This window comes from Acartia tonsa, chromosome 6, assembly GCF_053477335.1.
Source record: "Acartia tonsa isolate MP-2025a chromosome 6, ASM5347733v1, whole genome shotgun sequence".
Lineage (NCBI taxonomy): Eukaryota > Metazoa > Arthropoda > Copepoda > Calanoida > Acartiidae > Acartia > Acartia tonsa.
Window position 1 is genome coordinate 1825363 of NC_137265.1, and position 18230 is coordinate 1843592.

Sequence of the window (18230 nt, forward strand, 5' to 3'; positions counted from 1 at the left end):
ATTGCAAGATATTTATTAGGGTAATTATATACATAAGTATTGCAATAATAAAATAAAAAAAAAACTTGAGGCAAATACAGAAAAAATCCTTATAATAAAAATAAAGTAACATGATGTCTGTTTGTCTGTTTGTGTGTACCTAAGGATCTCGCTAACCGCTGAACCGATCGTAACAGGGTAGCTTCTCATATATTCCGGTATGGTTTATAACTATTTTGGGGGAGGGTACCCCACCACCCTCTCAAGAGAGATAAAAAAATAATCAAATTTTTTTTTACCTATAAATCATAATCAACCTTTAAAAGGTTAATGATTTCAAATTCTACAAAGGCTTAATGCGATTATTAGAATACTGTTACAGGGTAAATTTGCTTATTTTGTGACATTACATTGATAAAAACCTTACTTCATAATCTTACCTTTTAAACTTTAGTGCTTCTATGTCTACATTGATTAATATGTCATTATTAGAATACCGTTATAGGGTAATTTAGCTTAATTTGTGATATTATGTCGACCACTTTTGATTCTTGTGACGTCATAAAAAGGAGGGAGTTGAGAGGAGAAGTTGGAAACCCCTAAAAACAGATGGAGAATCCCTCATTTTTATGACGTTACAGGAATCAAAAGTGGTACAAGAGTGGTACAGATTGGGCTTCGTCCATTTTGTCGACATAAGCTCTCATTTGCTTAAGTCCAAAATATTTAAATCAGACCTATTTTGTCTAATGTCGATATTAAGCATTGAAATAGCATATGATGCCTCCAAGTTTAACACGTACATATTTGAAGGTCTAAATAGAGCCCCACCTATAAGATAATTAAAATATAAATAATATTTCGAAACATTTTATGAGAAAATATTATCTAATTAAAGAAACAGAGATGTTGGGATAGGCCAATGGACAATAAATAAATATTCTATGTGTGCAATTGGGCTTTTGGTGGAATAAATGGCAAATGTTGAAGGTTAAAGAGTTGTTAATTAAAATAATTCCTTAAACATATCTTTTGAAATTACAAGAAAGTAGCATCTTGAATTTAGTTTATATACTACTAGCGGCTACGCCCCTAGAGACCTCTAGGGGTACCCCCCCCCCCAATTTTTTTATTTTAGTTTGAATATTAAAAAAAAAATTTGGGGGGGGATTTTTTTCTAGGGGTGACGATTTCTCTTGGGAGGGTTGTAGTACCCTCCCCCCAAAATAGTTATAAACCTTCCTGGTACCTATGAGAAGCAACCCTGTTAAGGAGAATCCGAACGGTTCAGTGGTTAGCGAGATTTTTCGGTACAAACACACAGACAAACAGACATTCTGTTACTTTAGTATAAGGATAGTAATAAGTTGCCTGTGTGTGTGTTCGTTTGTAGTCAAAGATCTGCAAAACAGCGTGTCTTTCCCACTTCTCCTCTCATCGCCCTCATTTTATATGACGTCACATCGATCATTTTGACACAATTTGGTCTTTGTCCAATGAAACAGGCACAAGTCAGTTTAAACTTGTACACAAAAGTCGTGCAATCAAATTGTTGGTTGTCTGTAGAACATTAAGCCACACTGGTTTGGTTTAGATAAACCTAACCAACCCTTGTTTAAGAAGCGCAGCTACTCTACTATAATTATAGCACGTCCTAACTTAACACATTTTACTTTTTTGTCATTCCTTTCTCACCATTTAGCAATAATTCGTCCATCTTTTTTGAACCCAGTAATAGTGTCGGACTGATTATGACGTAACAAAAAAAATTAGCCAATGAGAGGACATTATTGACCAATGGTAAAATTCATAGCGGCCTCTCATTGGCTAATTTTTTTTGTTACGTCATAATCAGTCCGACACTAATACTGGGTTCATCTTTTTTGCACTAAATAACAGTTTCTTGTTCTTTTTTCTATAAAATTCTTTAGCTGCGCCACAAATGGACCTAATTATCTTTGATTGTTTTCTCTTGCAAGTATCAATATATTTATCTATCTTAATTTCACTGTTTATAGGTTACTCCTCCCAAAAAAACCTATTCAGATTTTATCTGAAATAATTTATACTGCTCCAATTAATTAATTAAATACTCTGCTAATTAAATAATCATTTACTAAACAATTTATAGAATTGATATAATATTAAATAAGAGAAATCCTTTTCTGAGAGAGATATGGCATTGGACTTCAAATGAAACTGTCCTCAAATTTTTTGAATAAAGTATATATGTATAATCTAGACAACTACCTGCCCCCAGCGATGGAAACCCTTTTCGTCTGCTTTGCAAATTGGTGTCTTTTGAAGGGACTAGGCTGATTATTTTTCTAACGCTATTAGCTGATTTCAAAGACTTAATACAAAATCTGGTGGCAGAGAATTAGAGTAAAACACTAGAGAGAGAAAGGGTTAAATAACTGTATCTCTTCATCGCAACCGTCTTGTGCAAATATTATTGGGTCATTGAAAATCAACTAATGGTATCGCTTATATTAACACGGCCAAGTAGCAGAAAATAATTTATAAGCAGACGAAAGAAGTCTTTGAAAAATGAAGGGAGGTAGTTGTCTATATATACATATATACTATAGATCTGTTGGCAGAGATGCATATTATTACATATTCTTTTACTTTGATTAACAATTTAAGGATTGCACTAACAAGTAAAGTAAACTCATTCTAATAATTTTGCTCAAGGGGTAATTTAGTTTATCATAATTGATGAGTACATTAATTCAACACCAATTGACCTGTCCCTTCATCTCTTACTTTTTCTTTCTATATTAAAATTCCTTTATCTATGGGAGGTTTAAAAATTAGGTTAAAAAGTTGTCTAAAATTATGAACCACAGTATAATTCATTAAAGTGCCGGTATGATAAAGTGATGTTATAGAAGTGCTATATAAGATCTGTAGAACCGACACATCAAAGCAAAAACTGAACCAGTCGCTTTAAATTAAAATTATAAAACATTGGATTTAAATGGAAGATAATAGACTTCTTATTACTCCCTTTCTCTCTCTCTCACTTTTTTTTATCTATCTATCTCTTCAGGGAGGAAAAGGACATTGGGCTTTTTGTTACGCTAGTCCCCAAAGTCTCATAATAACGTTTTCTTATTCGTTGACTTAACTACCTTGGGGACTTTCATAGAATTTTGATTATTTGGTTCATTTAGTCGAAAACATTTTTGTAAAGTTCAATCCTAAGACGATTATGTTTAGAAGTAGCATCTTTATAATTATGACTTAATGTGTAAGTACATACACATTGAGTATTGCACGACAGAATAAACATGAAATATAAAATTATTATTCTTATAGTGACGACTTTCTAGTTAAAAAAAAAATAATGTTCGTTTTCTGAGGTGGATTCTTAAAAAAAATTAGGGTCACTTAGTGAGGCTAAATTGTTTTTGTAAAAAATCCTTCAAAATCCAATACAAAATCTACAAAAATTAATTAAAATCATAAAAGGGTTATTAACATATGATTTTGTTTAATTTTTGTAGATTTTTATGTGATTTTGGAAGAATTTTTTACAAAACCATTTTGCCCTACTAATAATTTTCCCTCGCTAAGTGACCCAAATTTTTAAAAAGAATTATTCACCTCTTATTACTTTGGGAGGTGGGTGAGGGTGGTACTGGTACATAACACTGGTACCCAAAGTTTTATAAACACGTTCTCTCATTCGGGAACTCATATCAAATCATGATTGGTGTTCAAACTTTTCAACCAATAATTTTGATTGAATCTAATTGCTATTATATTTTTAGGAGCCCAGAACCGCGAAGAGAGAATGCAGAGAAGCCTGAGAAAACTAGGAAATTAAAGTTTTATTACAGATCGACTCTAGCCTCTAAGGGCATATCAAATTTTAAAAAAACAATAAAAACCACATGAAAAAATTCTATTGGTGAAGGGGTTTGATAGATCTTAACGGCAAAACAGAAAACCTTAGACTTTTTATAATAGGATATGCATTTGCCCCTTGTATAATTAAAACTAAGACAATATTTTGAAATAGATTATCGTTAATTTAGAGAACAAACTATAGGATAAGTAATTAAATCTTATGACGTTATTTGAGTTAACTATTCTTTAAACTTCAAAATAGTACAACATTAACCCATCGACTAGATGACAGACAAATCAGAAAAAAAAACATTTAGAGTAGCTTTGCTTTCGAAAACCTAAAATTAAAACTTTAATATTTTCTCAGAGTAAAAATGCTGCGTGGTCCAGCCGCTAGCACCAGCCGTCTGCTGGACGGTCCAGCCGGCAGCACGAGCCGTCTTCTGGAGACTCATTTTGATACCCAGCCTGAGACGGCTTATTCAACAAGATCAACTTCGTCGCCGAGCAGCGAAGCCTACACAAGGAAAAACATTATTTTTCTATTTGGAGATATTTATCTTGAGCTTCTTGATTTGGTCCTATTTTCAGGGACGATTTATCTCGTTTATCTTGTGAGGGTGGAGGAACCCTTTCCAAAAATAGTTAGGGAGGGTTAGGGAGATATTATGCTACAGACACACACTATTGATCCATTTTTTATGATTGCATATAAAACTAGTATATTCTAAAGACATTTTTAAAAGTTATGTCAAAATCTTAGCTATTAAAAATATTTTTACGTAAATTGTGGATAAAAATAATGTTTTAACCATTGCAGATCTTCGTCCCTATCCCTACTATATTCCTCCGCTGGTAGCTTGCACGGGAGCAGTAGCTACCCGTACCCCGGGGCTGCTAGGACAAGTCCCCTGGATAATTTACCCGCCAGCAGTCAATATTCTCCCACAGGTGGTGTCAATGAATCTATTACAAATTCAGCAGGAAAGTTGGAATAATTAATAGTTATTTCTTTCATCGTATTATTAACCGCTTTCCGCGGATATAGAATGTACAATTATAAGATTAAAACTAGTTTTTTTAGCCCCGAGGTGCCGAAGGCACGGGCTAAAAAAACTGGTTTTAATCTTATGATTGTACATTTCTATATTCGTAGAAAGCTGGATATAATACGATGCTAGACATAGTTTTTTCGTATGGATGAGAACCGGTTCCTATCCACCGGATTCGAATGAATACGAGAAAAATATGGATTGCTTTTAAAATTGACAATGTATTTCTTAATTCAAATATATTTGTATATTTTCCACCCTTTGTCTCTTTGTGAATTTGTTAAATTGTCTGTCTATCTCCTGCGCTATTGTCTCTATCTTTTTCTCCTTCTCTCTCTCTCTCAATATGTCAATTTGTCGGTTTGTCTCTATCTTTCTATCTTTCTTTTCTTCTTTATTTGAATCAGTCAAATTATCACTCTCTCTCTGTCTCTCTCTGTCTCTTTCTCTCTATGTCTGTTTATATCTTTATCACTCTCTCTTTCTCTCTCTCTCTCTCTCTCTCTCTCTCTCTCTCTCTCTCTCTCTCTCTCTCTCTTCTCTCTCTCTCTCTCTCTCTCTCTCTCTCTCTCTCTCTCTCTCTCTCTCTATGTCTGTTTATCTCTTTATCACTTTCTCTCTGCCTCTGTCTCTTTCTCTCTTCATGTCTGTCAGCTTCACTCTCTCTCTCTCTCTCTGTTTATTTATTTCTCTCTTTCTTTCCATTTATCTTTTTCTACATTTCTCTTACTCTCTTTATACTTACTTCCACCTTATCTTTATTTTCTCTATTATTGTTTGAATATAAAACCCAGGTAGAGTATTTTATATAAATTGACCTATTGTACATATTTTGATTTCTCCAACTGTATCAGGAGGTGGACCATATATATCTTCATCTGTGATGCTCCCCGCCTCTTCTCAGTCAAGTAACAATAATGTGCCAGGCGCCTACCAAACCAGCAACAGTCACTACAAAGAAGACGCAGGTTTCTACCAGAATGTGACGGCCAGATTCCGCCAGGCAAACGGCGCTGGCGGCAGTAGTGTTGGTCATCATGGCGGGCCGCCTAACGGCGCCGTTATTGGGTTCCGGCCCAGCAGTCAGGCGATGGGCGGCGGTATTTCTAGCGTGTTGAACGGTGGAAGTACTTCTGGTGCATATAGCAGAAACAGTAGGGACGAACTGCAGAATAGAAATTCCTACAGCCGCAGTTTGTCTGGAAACGGCGGGGATCACCCGCTGCAGCATAAAAGTCCTAAAACCCAGGAACTTGAGGAGTTTGCGGCTAAATTTGAAGGCTACCAAAAGCAGCGCAGCCGCCGTAATCTGCAACAGCCCACGCCTATGTTGGACCAACTTACAAGGGAAAGCTGTCAAGCAGCTGCTGTTAATTTTTCCTCCTGGCTGCCGGCCAACACAGCCGAGCATCAGCTAACAGCCCTGGAGACAAATTTACTCAAGCTGGTGCAGCGCAATGATTCCATTACGCGTCGCGGTAGCAATGCGGCTGCCACAATCAGCGAGGATAGTTCAAGCGGCCGCGAGTCTGTTACAACAGTCATCTCCAACTGTTCTAACGAAACTCTAAAGTACACCGACCGCCATTCGTCCTGTGAAACGCTGCGCTTCTCCGAAAACGGAGACATGGGCGGCCATAATAGTGGCGGTCACGGAGAGCTGTTGACGGCTGCAGCTGTCGCGGCCAACAATGTTGATGAAGATGTGATAAACTCTGGTGGTGTCACTCTATCACGTGATTACTGTGATGAACAATATTCTGATGGTGCTGTTGGGTTGGAGCTGGCAAGGAACAGGATTGCTGGCATGTCAGAAGACAGGTAAAAATCACTTTTTTTTTACAGATTTTCTTTTTTCAACAAGCCAATCTCATATTTTGATTGTTTTAAAACAAAACAAATTGATATATTCAATAAAATTAGCATAGAAGATTTGTCTAATAAAAATCTATGAATTGTGAATGTTGCTTAAATTAACTAAATTATTTTCAGATATGGAGACTATATGAACATGTCATCTAGCGGTCACCTGACAAACCAATATCTGCCAACAAGCAGTAGTGCGTCCTCTAGCGGTCATACCACACACCACTATCCATCATCGGTCAGTAGCAGCCATGGTGGGCACCAATATTCAGCCAGCAGTACGCCATCTAGCGGCCATATTTCACACCAATATCCGCCAAGTTCAACTGCCTCGTGGAGGTATAACTCTTCGATGCTGCAAAATCATCACCAACAACAAGAGAAGCGCCTGCTTGCCCGCAGTCTAAGTGAATCTACATCCAACAACGGTCATGGAATAGTGAACGCTGGATTGAGCGGTAATTTGGCGGGGCTGAGCGATGACACATCCGCCAGCTATCTCTCGGATAAGCTGTCTGCATTTCTAAACGAATCTGCCATGAGATCGGGTGGACGGTCGCAGTACAATGACCGAAAAGCCTCCGGCCATCCAGATTGGGCCGACTATGTGCCGCCTGAAGGTGTTCACGGTGCGTCTGCTGCAGGTGATAACGGCCTGCAGCAGTCAATGACCGGCGGCCTTCATCCTGGTGTTGATTTCAAGCATGTGAAGGAGAGCTACGCTAGCAGCGTAGAGCGCAGCCTACGGTCGGTGCCCAACTTGATGCGCGGCTACGAGTCCAGCTCAAATTTGAGCAACTTTGGCCGCACCAGTGAAATGTCCTCGCCGCGGTCCAACAATAATAGTCAACAGCCGCGGGATCGACGCCCGGACAACGAGACTTTGATGCGCAGTGCGTCAGAAGTGATAATGGGAAACGGCGGTGGCGGAGGCAGGGATAACGGGCTGCGGTCAAGTGATACGTCCGCGGCCGCCAGCCTGCGGAGAACAAGTTTGCAGAATGGAAATTATCCAACATCACTGGTAAGTCAATTTTAATTAATCGGTCGCAATTAAGAGATACTAGAAACCTAAATCTACATTTAAACAAAAATATCAAAATATGTAGAACTTATAAAAGCACCAAATTATGGAGAATATTATAATCTTTCTTCAATTTATCCATCCGTTCCAAAAGTATTTATGTCGTCTAATGTTGTTGTTTTATGCAATTACCTTACTGTTATATTTAGAGCTAAAATTACATATTATACAAAATTATGAGGTAGACACACAAAACTATTCCTTTTATGTTATATTCAAAAAGACAAAAAGTGGTCCTTTAAAATTGTATCCTATTCCTTTCTACTCCTTCAATTACTATTTTTCCAGTATGGCTTTGATACCTATTAATATCCGCTGGATTAGATCCGGTTCTCAGCCATTCTGAAAAATCATGTACAGTATCGTATAACAGACAATTTTTCACGAATATTAAAATAAAATACATAAAATTAATAAACGTTTTATTAGCCTGAGCCTTTGCCCCCTCAGCGCTATTACAACCGGTTTTGATCTTACAATTTTTGCATTTGAATATCCGCGGAAAGCTGTCTATAAAACTATGCAATAAGTAACTATTCCATATTAAAAAGTTTCATCATAGTAAATTTGAAATGGTAACATCTAAAAATTTTATAATTTGGGTTACACAAGTCAAAAAGTAAATTGATCATTCACATTGTTATAAGAATTTTGTAAATATGAGGGGGGGGGGGTTAACATGGAATAATTGGCGTAAACACTGAGTTTTTGTTCATAAATAAAGGCTGGGTGTTAAATTTGAGTAAACACTAAGACTTTGAATCAATTTAGACCAATCAAAGAGAAAAAAGAGAAATATAATTGACTTACAAAAAGGAATAGTTATTTATTGCATCGTATTATGGACAGTTGTCCGCGGATATTAAAATTTAAAATTGTTACATTATAACCAGTTTTATTAGCTCCAAGTGGCCGAAGGCCCAGGCTAACAAAACTGGTATTAATTTTAGGAATTTTATTTTATTATTCGTGGAAAATTGTTTGTAATACGATTCTATACAGGTTTTTACAGTATGGCCTAGAACCGGTTCTAGTCCAGCGGATATTAATCGATTTCAAAGCTATACTGGAAAATAGTTGTGTTTTAGTCTACTTAAAGGGAGTGTGAACGTAAATATTTCTCATCTGATTATCAAATCTTAACATTTTCTAAGCACATTTCACTACACTGATCAACCAAAAACGTCCTATTAACAAAAATATCCAGAAATAAAGCCTTGATTTTATGGTATTTTGGAAGGGAAAAAGGAAAAAACAGGGAAAATCTGAACGTTTTTGTTTCTTATAATGTTTGTAGGAATATTTAACTTGTCATATATAGTTGAAACAATTTACTTACTGTTAAGGATTTATTTTATGATATAAAATTGCCAATTAGATTTTTTATAATGTAGTAATTAGGTAATAAAGACTTATTTTAAATTCGTATTATTGACAAAAAAATACCTCACTGTCTACAAGGGGTTGAATCTCATAGGTTATTTAAAATAAGAATATCCCTTTTTATTGTGTTGGACAATAAATAACCCACTTTCGAGAATTAGTTTACACTTTTATCAGACTGTTTATAAAGAAATATTGCGTCTTTATTATTTACAAATTTGTAATTAAAGGTGGGCGAGAGATGGGCCATCTAAAGTTAATTGGATACTAATAAAATAACCTGTTTCTAGCTTTGTTATTGTATTTGGTTTTCAATAAAAAATATTGCTTATTTTATCAATTTCTAAGTAACTATACATTGGTTTAAAGCAAGGATTATGTTAAAAGTCAGCTTAACCGTTAGGAAAAATCCAGAACTATGTGAAAAAGTTTAAATTTAGCTATAATGGGAGAAAAAAGCAATTTAATGCACATTTTATATAATACGGAAAATTTCTTCCTTTCCCTTTACCTTATAAAAATCGTCGGAAAAAGCCGTTTTTTAAGCAAACAAAAGCGCGTTTTGCTCTATCTGTGAGATATTATGAATGAGATAATGTTAAGATGTGATATTAAGATGAGAAAAATGTACGTTCACAGTCCCTTTAAGATACCCATATCTTTTAATTAAGTTGAAGAGGGGGGGTGGGCTATTTAAAAATACAACGTAATTAAAAATGACAGACAAAAATGAGTTTTAAAGTAATAACGCCTCTGAAAAAAAAGGATAATGATTTTTATTTTTTTTTTTCGCTATTTGTATAGATTGATTTATTTTCTATTATTCTACTCCTGCTCGCTGAAACTAACTCTAAAAAAATTATAACAGGAAAACTACTATTAAAATGATATGATAACGAACATGAAATTTGTTTATAACTGTTTTTCTAACTCTAAATAAAGGAAGTCTAGTAAATGTATTTTCAGAAGTTCAACTACTGTATAAATGTTGTTTGATCGATATATTATAACCATATAAAAGTATGTGTACGTTTATATGCAGAGAAATGCTTTTATTTAAATTTTTATGGATGCAAAAATGCCCTAATACAAATTTAAAAATCCACCAAAATATTCTCTACTACATAAAAATTTTTATCCAATCTTGATTGGTTGGTTGAAATCAGAAGCGACTAATCTACAGAATTAACATCAATTCATCGTATCAACTGTTCTATATTAATAATATAATAATTTTTATTTTGTTATTGCTGCGCTACTTATAAACATAATTGTCCTTGTTTTTTTAAGAATTCACTTCTATGCTATGCTCAAGATAAAAGACCCCCCAAAAATATTTTAGCCAAAGTAAAAATCAAATACACCATGCTATGTATTTAATTATATGTTTGCAGTGACTGTCTTTTTAAATCATCCCCTAAACGACAATTGATCAAGGATGACAACATTCATAAAAGGGAAGCTGTACATATAAAACAGTCGGATAAACAAGCATTATCAAACACAGATTAACATACAAAGGACAAAGTGTCTTATAATTCAGCATGTGACGTCATAAAAATGAGGGAGATGAGAGGAGAAGTGGGAAAGAAAACCCCTAAAAAAGAGATGGATAATTCCTTATTTTTATGATTTATGAGACACTTTGGTCTTTGTCAGATTAACAGCACTACAAAATTAAAGAAATATATTAAAAAAGAGAAATAGAATGTTATCTAAAAGAAAAATTTAAAAATATTTTAAGTGTACTTAAGATATATACAAAAAAAAGCATTTACGGTCCTTTGATCTGTCCCCAAGAAATACAATTGAAAAAAAGAAGCATTGGACTGTCTTTTGAAACATCCAGAAAAAAGACAATAGGGAAAATTAAGTTGTTTTTGTCCTAAAAGTGACATCTTCAATTCTTAATAGGGACTTGTGTTTTAAAAACAAAATATAGTAACAGGATGTCTTTCTGTCAGTCTGTCTATCTGCCCAGTAAGATATTTAGATTGGCTTAAAAGGTGTTTTTCCTTTAATTTTCGCCCAAAGTTGTTTTTAAAATTTTTGTATATGATATTAATTCTAATGCCTGTAGAAAAAAGCATCTTCATCTTTAATTCCTAATAGGGACTAGTATCATAAAAACAAAATATAGTAACAGGATGTCTTTCTGTCAGTCTGTCTTTATAGTAAAATATTAAGATTGGCTTAAAAGGCAGTTTTTTCCTTTTCGCCCAAAGTTGTTTCAAAACTTTGTATATGATATTAATGCTAATGCCTGTAGAAAAAAGCATCTTCATCTTCAATTCTTAATAGGGACTAGTATCATAAAAATAAAATATAGTATCCGGGATGTCTATTTGTCTGTCTGTATGTCCAGTAAGATATTTAGATTGGCTTAAAAGGCAGTTTTTTCCTTTTCGCCCAAAGTTGTTTCAAAACTTTGTATATTCTATTAATTCTAATGCCTGTAGAAAAAAGCATCTTCATCTTCAATTCTTTATAGGGACTAGTATCATAAAAACAAATATAGTAACAGGATGTCTTTGTGTCTGCCTGTCTATCTGTCCAGTAAGATATTTAGAAAGGACAACACCTAAAAATGCCAACTTTTACCTTAAGTTTTTCCTAGTGTTGGTTTTAATGTCTTTAGGGAAAAAGATTCTATAGGTTAAAAAGAGAAGCTTGATATAAAAGTAATTCCTAGAACAATACGGACAAATGAAAGTACATTAAAAATACGTAAAAAAAAAACTATGAGTTAAATAACAAACCAAATAGGTAGGTTTTAAAAAAGCTCACCTACCCTTATTTAAGCAAAATCGCAACCAACAATGACCAAAAGTAGACCTTAAAATTTTGCATTCTTAAAAACATTTTGTTCTTCTTGTCATTTATTTATTGCCATCGGGGGTCATAAGATTGTAAATAATATATATAGATACATACATTTATATTTGAAGCACAAAAACTTTGGGTACTTCATTTAAAAATAATGAAGTATCCAAACTTTTCAACCTATAACTTTAATTTACAGAAGGTAACTTTGTGTCTCATTATTTTCTATTCATTGTCTTATCCCTTAAGATAGCCACAAAGTTAAGAGTATATAGGTAGCTATAAAATTTAAATTGCTCTATTTTTCTATATTTTAATACTAACGTTATAATTGGCATTTACAAAGAAAATATTACTAATAGATGAATATTAATTAGATTTTTCATTAGTTCCAACTATTGAGCATCCTCGCAACAATTGAAAGAAAGAAATTCCTTAAATTCATACTTTGGCGGATTTCTAAAATATTTCCAATACTGTTGTATGACATTAGAGTAACATAATAGCTGTGGCTGTAATTAAACTGTCACTAAGCTAAATTAAAAATCTAGGAACTACTGCAACTTTTTAGAAGGAAGAAAATAAGACTTCTCAGAAAGGTAGAATTATTCTTAAGAAGCAAATTTTTAATAATGGATAAGACACTGACACTGGACAGAAAATAAATCTTCCCACCATTATTGATGAAAAGTTTCAAAATTTAAGTCATTCCCTAATCATTATTAGCCTACCAAAGGCAGAGTGTAATTTATATTCTATGGTACTCTCTTAAAAGTTACTTAAGCAAATAAGTTTCCAAATACTCTTAGGGACTCTTACCCTTTAGGGCTCTTACCCTGCGATGCTTTAAGGTTGGTTGTCTGTTACTTTCTGTAATATCCTGGGCCTTACTAAGTAACTAACAAACAAACGGTCAGTAACTTAACCTAACCTTAAATAAGTTTACAAGTCTGTATCAAATCAGTATTGTTTGTAGGTTTGATTGATTTGTGGGGAATGATGGTTTTTGGCTATTTTTTAGATTATTTGTCCCTAAACGCTGTCGAGTATTGTTTGTATTATCTTTCAAATTATCCAAGGACAGAAAATCAAAATAAATCTTTATTTTTGCTAAACCCAGTGAGAGGGAAAAGGCTAGGGCTCGGCAGCCGTGCTTAAGCCGCCAATCGAAGCCCGTTATGGTGTAAACAATTTTACCGTTCAGTCGGCTTTGTAACAGAAGTACGGCAGATGCTCGGCCGCCTGGCCATGGGGAATTGGAATTAGAATAAATACTGCTTCATGTAAAACTTTAGAAATGCCCTACAGGGTTTTTCAAACTTTTCTTCATGTAAAATCAACCCAATCTTAATTTACCCTCCTGAGGTCTCAAATCCCCACAGAAAATCTCTGTGAGTGTGCATGTATATAATCAGAATAAATGTTCCCTATGCTATGGAGCTATCCCTTTAAGATGCCTTCCTTAAAGTAAATCTACACAAAATCAAATTGTATCTCTGCGTACGGTGTGTGTGTGTGTGTGAGTGTGTGTATGTATGTGTGTGTGTGTGTGGATTATTTGAAAGACGAGCATTGGTAATTTATATGACCTTGCCTACAACCAGGGACACACATAAATATTCTAATAAACAAATATCAATACAGGACATACAAACTAAGGCCTGTGGCGTGCTAAGGGTTTTGCAAGGTGGGTGTGCGTTTTGAGGAGTTGAAAAAAGGTAAAAACATACCTTCCAATTTGAGTTGTAAGGGGGCTGTTTTACCCGTATTGAAGTAGGCAAAATTTCTATTATTACAAGATTGCAATATCTACCATATAAAAAAAAATTAATATTATATTGAATATTTTTCCAGTATGGCTTTGAAGCCGATTAATATCCGCTAGATTGGAACCGGTTCCATTCCATACTTAAAAATCGAAAGACAATTTTCCACGGATATAAAAATAAAAATCATTATATTACTATCGGTTTTTTTAGCTCACACCTTCGGCCCCTCAGGGCCAAAAGACTGGTTTTATTTTTTTCATTTTAATATCAGCGGAAGGCTGTATAATATATAATACGATGTGATAAGAAATTATTCTTCTATTTTTTTTCTATAAAACATTTCTCTATCTCTGCTCCTTTGAATGAATAAATTTATATAAAATTCAAGTTTTCCAAACCTCTGGACTCAAAGAAAATTATTACAATTATATTTGGAGCGTAGCTGCTCTACAAATAAAGTGTAAAGTAAATAACAAGAACAATCATATGAAGAGGAAAAATTCAGAGAGAGAAAGGGGGCAATGGGCAGTTATTTACACTAGTCCTAAAAGTTTTATAATAGTTTTCACATTGGTTGGCTTAATAACCTTGGGGACTTCATTGAATTTGATTGGTTGGTTTATTAAGTTGAGTGTTCAAACGTTTCAACCGCTAATTTAACGCTACAGAAGGGGTAGTTTTAATGTATCATCATTGGGGATGTACATCAATTTATCGGCCATTTTTTTATCCCTTTATATCACTGGGAAAAAATTATTTACCTTTGAAATAAACTACAACTGCAAGGTCATGCTTTATAAAAATGTTTCCACGACCTTTGTCTAAAAGTCCTAATTGTGCATTATAATAAGTTGCGCCTGTTTGTGGGTCAAGACACCCCCCACCCTAACTTTACTATAATCGCTTACAGGATCCATATGAACAAATTTACCTAAATAAATTATCTTTTCGATAACTAGCAAACGAATTTACACTTTTAGCTAGGTTCGCAGCTTTCAATAGTCTTAAGTAATCATATAATCTTTGCAAAATATCTTTTAAAACTAGAAAATTAAATAAAATTTTTAACTTTATTACATTTTATTTGATTTAATTGACCTATAGACAAAGGTCTATAAAGTAATTTGATGAAAATAGGACCAGTTTTTTTAGGTTAAATATATCTTTATATTAAAATGAAACTTATAAAAATCCCATCCACTATATTGCAAAAGCTAATGAAGTTTTTTTAGTGAATGGTAAGACCTAATAATTTTTTAGCCCAATTGGTGTTATTGTTGCGTAACTTTTAGAAGTAGCTGTCTATAGTGCCCTAGCAAAATGGCGAGAGATGTCACTGCTTTTGGCCTACTTATTCTATTGACGTCATGAAATACCCTATACCTCATCTATTTTCTTGTGGGTTTCTTTCCCCCTTCCCTTTCTCTTTCCCTCTTCTATGACGTCAATAGAATAGATAGGCCAAAAGCTATGACATACATCCCTAGGGCACTAAACACAGCTACCTTTTAGATATAAAAATTTTTAAAAGTGGTTTGTGATTGACTCAGGTCAATATAAGAGGAAACTATATTTTCCCAAATTAAATTGAAAATTGTTTCAATTTATTACTGAATTTTTTATGCAGAGCTTTTTAACAACTAAATCTTTTGGTTGGTTCGTCATATAATTGATAATTAAACGTTTTTATCAATTTCTTTTTTAATTAAATAAAATTGTTAATTAATCAATTAATTAAGCTCTATAATATATAGTTTTAATCTTAATTTTTATAGGAAATATTCATGAACTTTAAGTATAAATCTAAAAAGAAGAAGCGCTGGAAAGTGTCATGTGTTGTGCCATAAATATACGTCTAAATACATCTCTTTTTTAAGGGTTTCTTTTCGCACAACTCCTCTCATTCATCCTTTTTATACGTATTTTTATGACGTCACAGATGACACTTTCCAGTGCTTCTTAAAGGAAATCTTTACAAAAATTAAGACATCTACTTTTATCAGCAGCCGTTATATAACACTTCCACAATAGATTAAAGATGTAATGTTAAGAACAAACAAACGGACAAATTGTATTATAGAGTGAATATTAATCGAAAACACCAACCTTTACAAAATTCAACAGTCTATCTTGAATAGTAGCTCAATAAATTTAAGATATATGAAAAACTTCCTAACTGTTTTACTGTTAAGTTACGTGTTTTAAATAATTTTGTTTCAATAGTAATATTTATATTTTAATGATAACTGTAAATATTCAGTTTTTTTCAATCACTGAAGCTGTTTCCTGTCAATCGTTATATTATAACTTGGATGTTGCACCAGATTTTTATGTACTCTCATAAAGTCATAATCGTAACCCGGCGGGAATCTTCTAGTTTTATAATTTAATTTTTAAAAGTTATTGTACATAATGTTTCTATATACAGAGTATAAAGAGTATTCTCTGTAAAACTATTACTATTAAATTTTTATTGTAGATCCTTATGCGTTTTATATTTTATGTTACTTCCTTTCCTTATTTTTTTGCGGTTTTTTATATCAATAAACCATATAAAAAAACACAAAGATTATTGATAAATAGAGTAATGTTTAAACATTATTTTTTTTATAGGTATGTAAAGAAGGAATAGTTATTAGTTATAATAGAATAATGGAACAAGTTATTGGCTTATTTGATTTAAGTTTTGCTAATCTGGTAACTATTGTCATCATGAGGCATTTTGTTTTATTTTTAACTATTTCGTTAAAATATCTTCAGATAACCTATCCATTTCTGCTGACTTACATCGCAGGGAGGAGGGGATATTGGGCTGTTTATGACACTAATCCCCAAAGTTTTATAATAACGTTTTCATATTTGTTGGTTTAATAACTTTGGGGAATTTTGATGGTTGGGTCAATAAGTTCAGTGTTCAAACGTTTAAACCAGTTAATGTTATCTACAGAAGTGGTACTTTTGTGTATCATCATGTAAGGATGTAAAACAATTTACTGGCCATTGTCTTATTCCTTTAGATCCTTGGTAACACCGTGTGCTTAAATTTGTTCTATTTGATGGATCAAACATCTTGCGCCCGGAAAATAACAATTTTGGCATTTTTTAAAAAGCAAAGCTTTTTTATAGTTAGGGTCTTTACGTCGGTATCGTTAATTTCTGCATGTTAGAGTTGTGTTATGGATTTCAGACTTGCATTATGATTCCTGTATTAATAAGGTATAATCCAGAAAGCGTATCAACTCAATAAACGTCCAAAAATAACAATTTTAAAATTTTAAAACTGCAAAGATACTCGATTTATTCAGTTGTTTGTTCATCCTTCCACCCGCAAGACAAATTGATTTTACAGTTGCTAATAAAGACAATGTATGCAACATCTTGTAAAGATTTATATGTCAAAAGTGCACTTTCCCTACTTTAACCTACTATGTCGGTTCATTAAATTTATAAGCTAGGAAAAGTTGGCCAATTTAAAGCATGGATTTAATACCCTTTACACTTGAAACCTATAACTACTATAGATTCTAAGTTAGATTACGCTACTTAGAAAGATATCTAAAACTTTTTGGATAATTTTTGTCCTTGTTTTTTTTTGTGTGTAAATTATACAAAAGGAAGCGTTTTTGTTATTTTTATACTTTGTAATGCACTTTCAAAACTATTTTAGTATTTAAAGACAAATTTCTGTAATTTTAAGTTATATATTTTGTATAAATTTGATTCAGAAATATTATAAAAAGGTTATATAACAAAATGAGCTACTTTTTGTGGGGTGTTTGAGGGGCTCTCAAAAGATGTAATGTCACTTCCCCCAGAATAGATTAAAAAACCTTCAAAGGACCTACACATATGATGCTTCACTGCAAAGAAAATTATGTATCTTTTCAGTGGTTATTTACAGCCTACCTGTATAAGAATTAAAAAGAATAATAATGCATTTGTTGGATAAAAATGGTCTGTTTATTACACTAGTTCCCAAAGTCTTATAATAAAGTTTTCTTATTCGTAGACTTAACAACCTTGGGGACTTTTATTAAATTTTGATTGGTTGGTTCATTTAATTGAGTGTCCAAACGTTTCAACCACTAATTGTAATCTACAGAAGGGTTAATTTTATGTATCTTCATCAGGAATTAGATTAATTTACCGGCCATTGTCTTATCCCTTTAGATTTCTGATAAAAATGCCTTATTTTAATTTTATTTTCTTCTAAATATGTGTTCCTGTTTTTTTGGTTTTATGAATAGAAGTAAAACAGAAATATCCTAAAGCAAAACAATTTCTCTTATGGGGTTGGTTCTATAAACATATGTTTTATTAACATAACACCAGAAATACGTTATATATGAGGTTGAAATTGTATTGTGACATCTCGGAATTAATTGTAAAGAGAACAGCTTTTTATTACTTGCTTTG

The 18230-nt window shown here is 33.1% G+C and overlaps 1 protein-coding gene across 1 annotated transcript in view; it reads left to right on the forward strand.

The window, feature by feature from the left end:
- The first annotated feature begins 5746 nt into the window (after positions 1-5746).
- Positions 5747-18230, forward strand: part of LOC145321559 (uncharacterized) — a 133735-nt gene continuing 121251 nt past the window's right edge. The window contains exons 1-2 of the mRNA XM_080162986.1: positions 5747-6710; positions 6882-7779. Of these exons, the coding sequence (XP_080019112.1) occupies positions 5773-6710; positions 6882-7779 (1836 nt within the window). The 5' untranslated portion in view covers positions 5747-5772. The remainder of the gene's footprint in view (positions 6711-6881; positions 7780-18230) is intronic.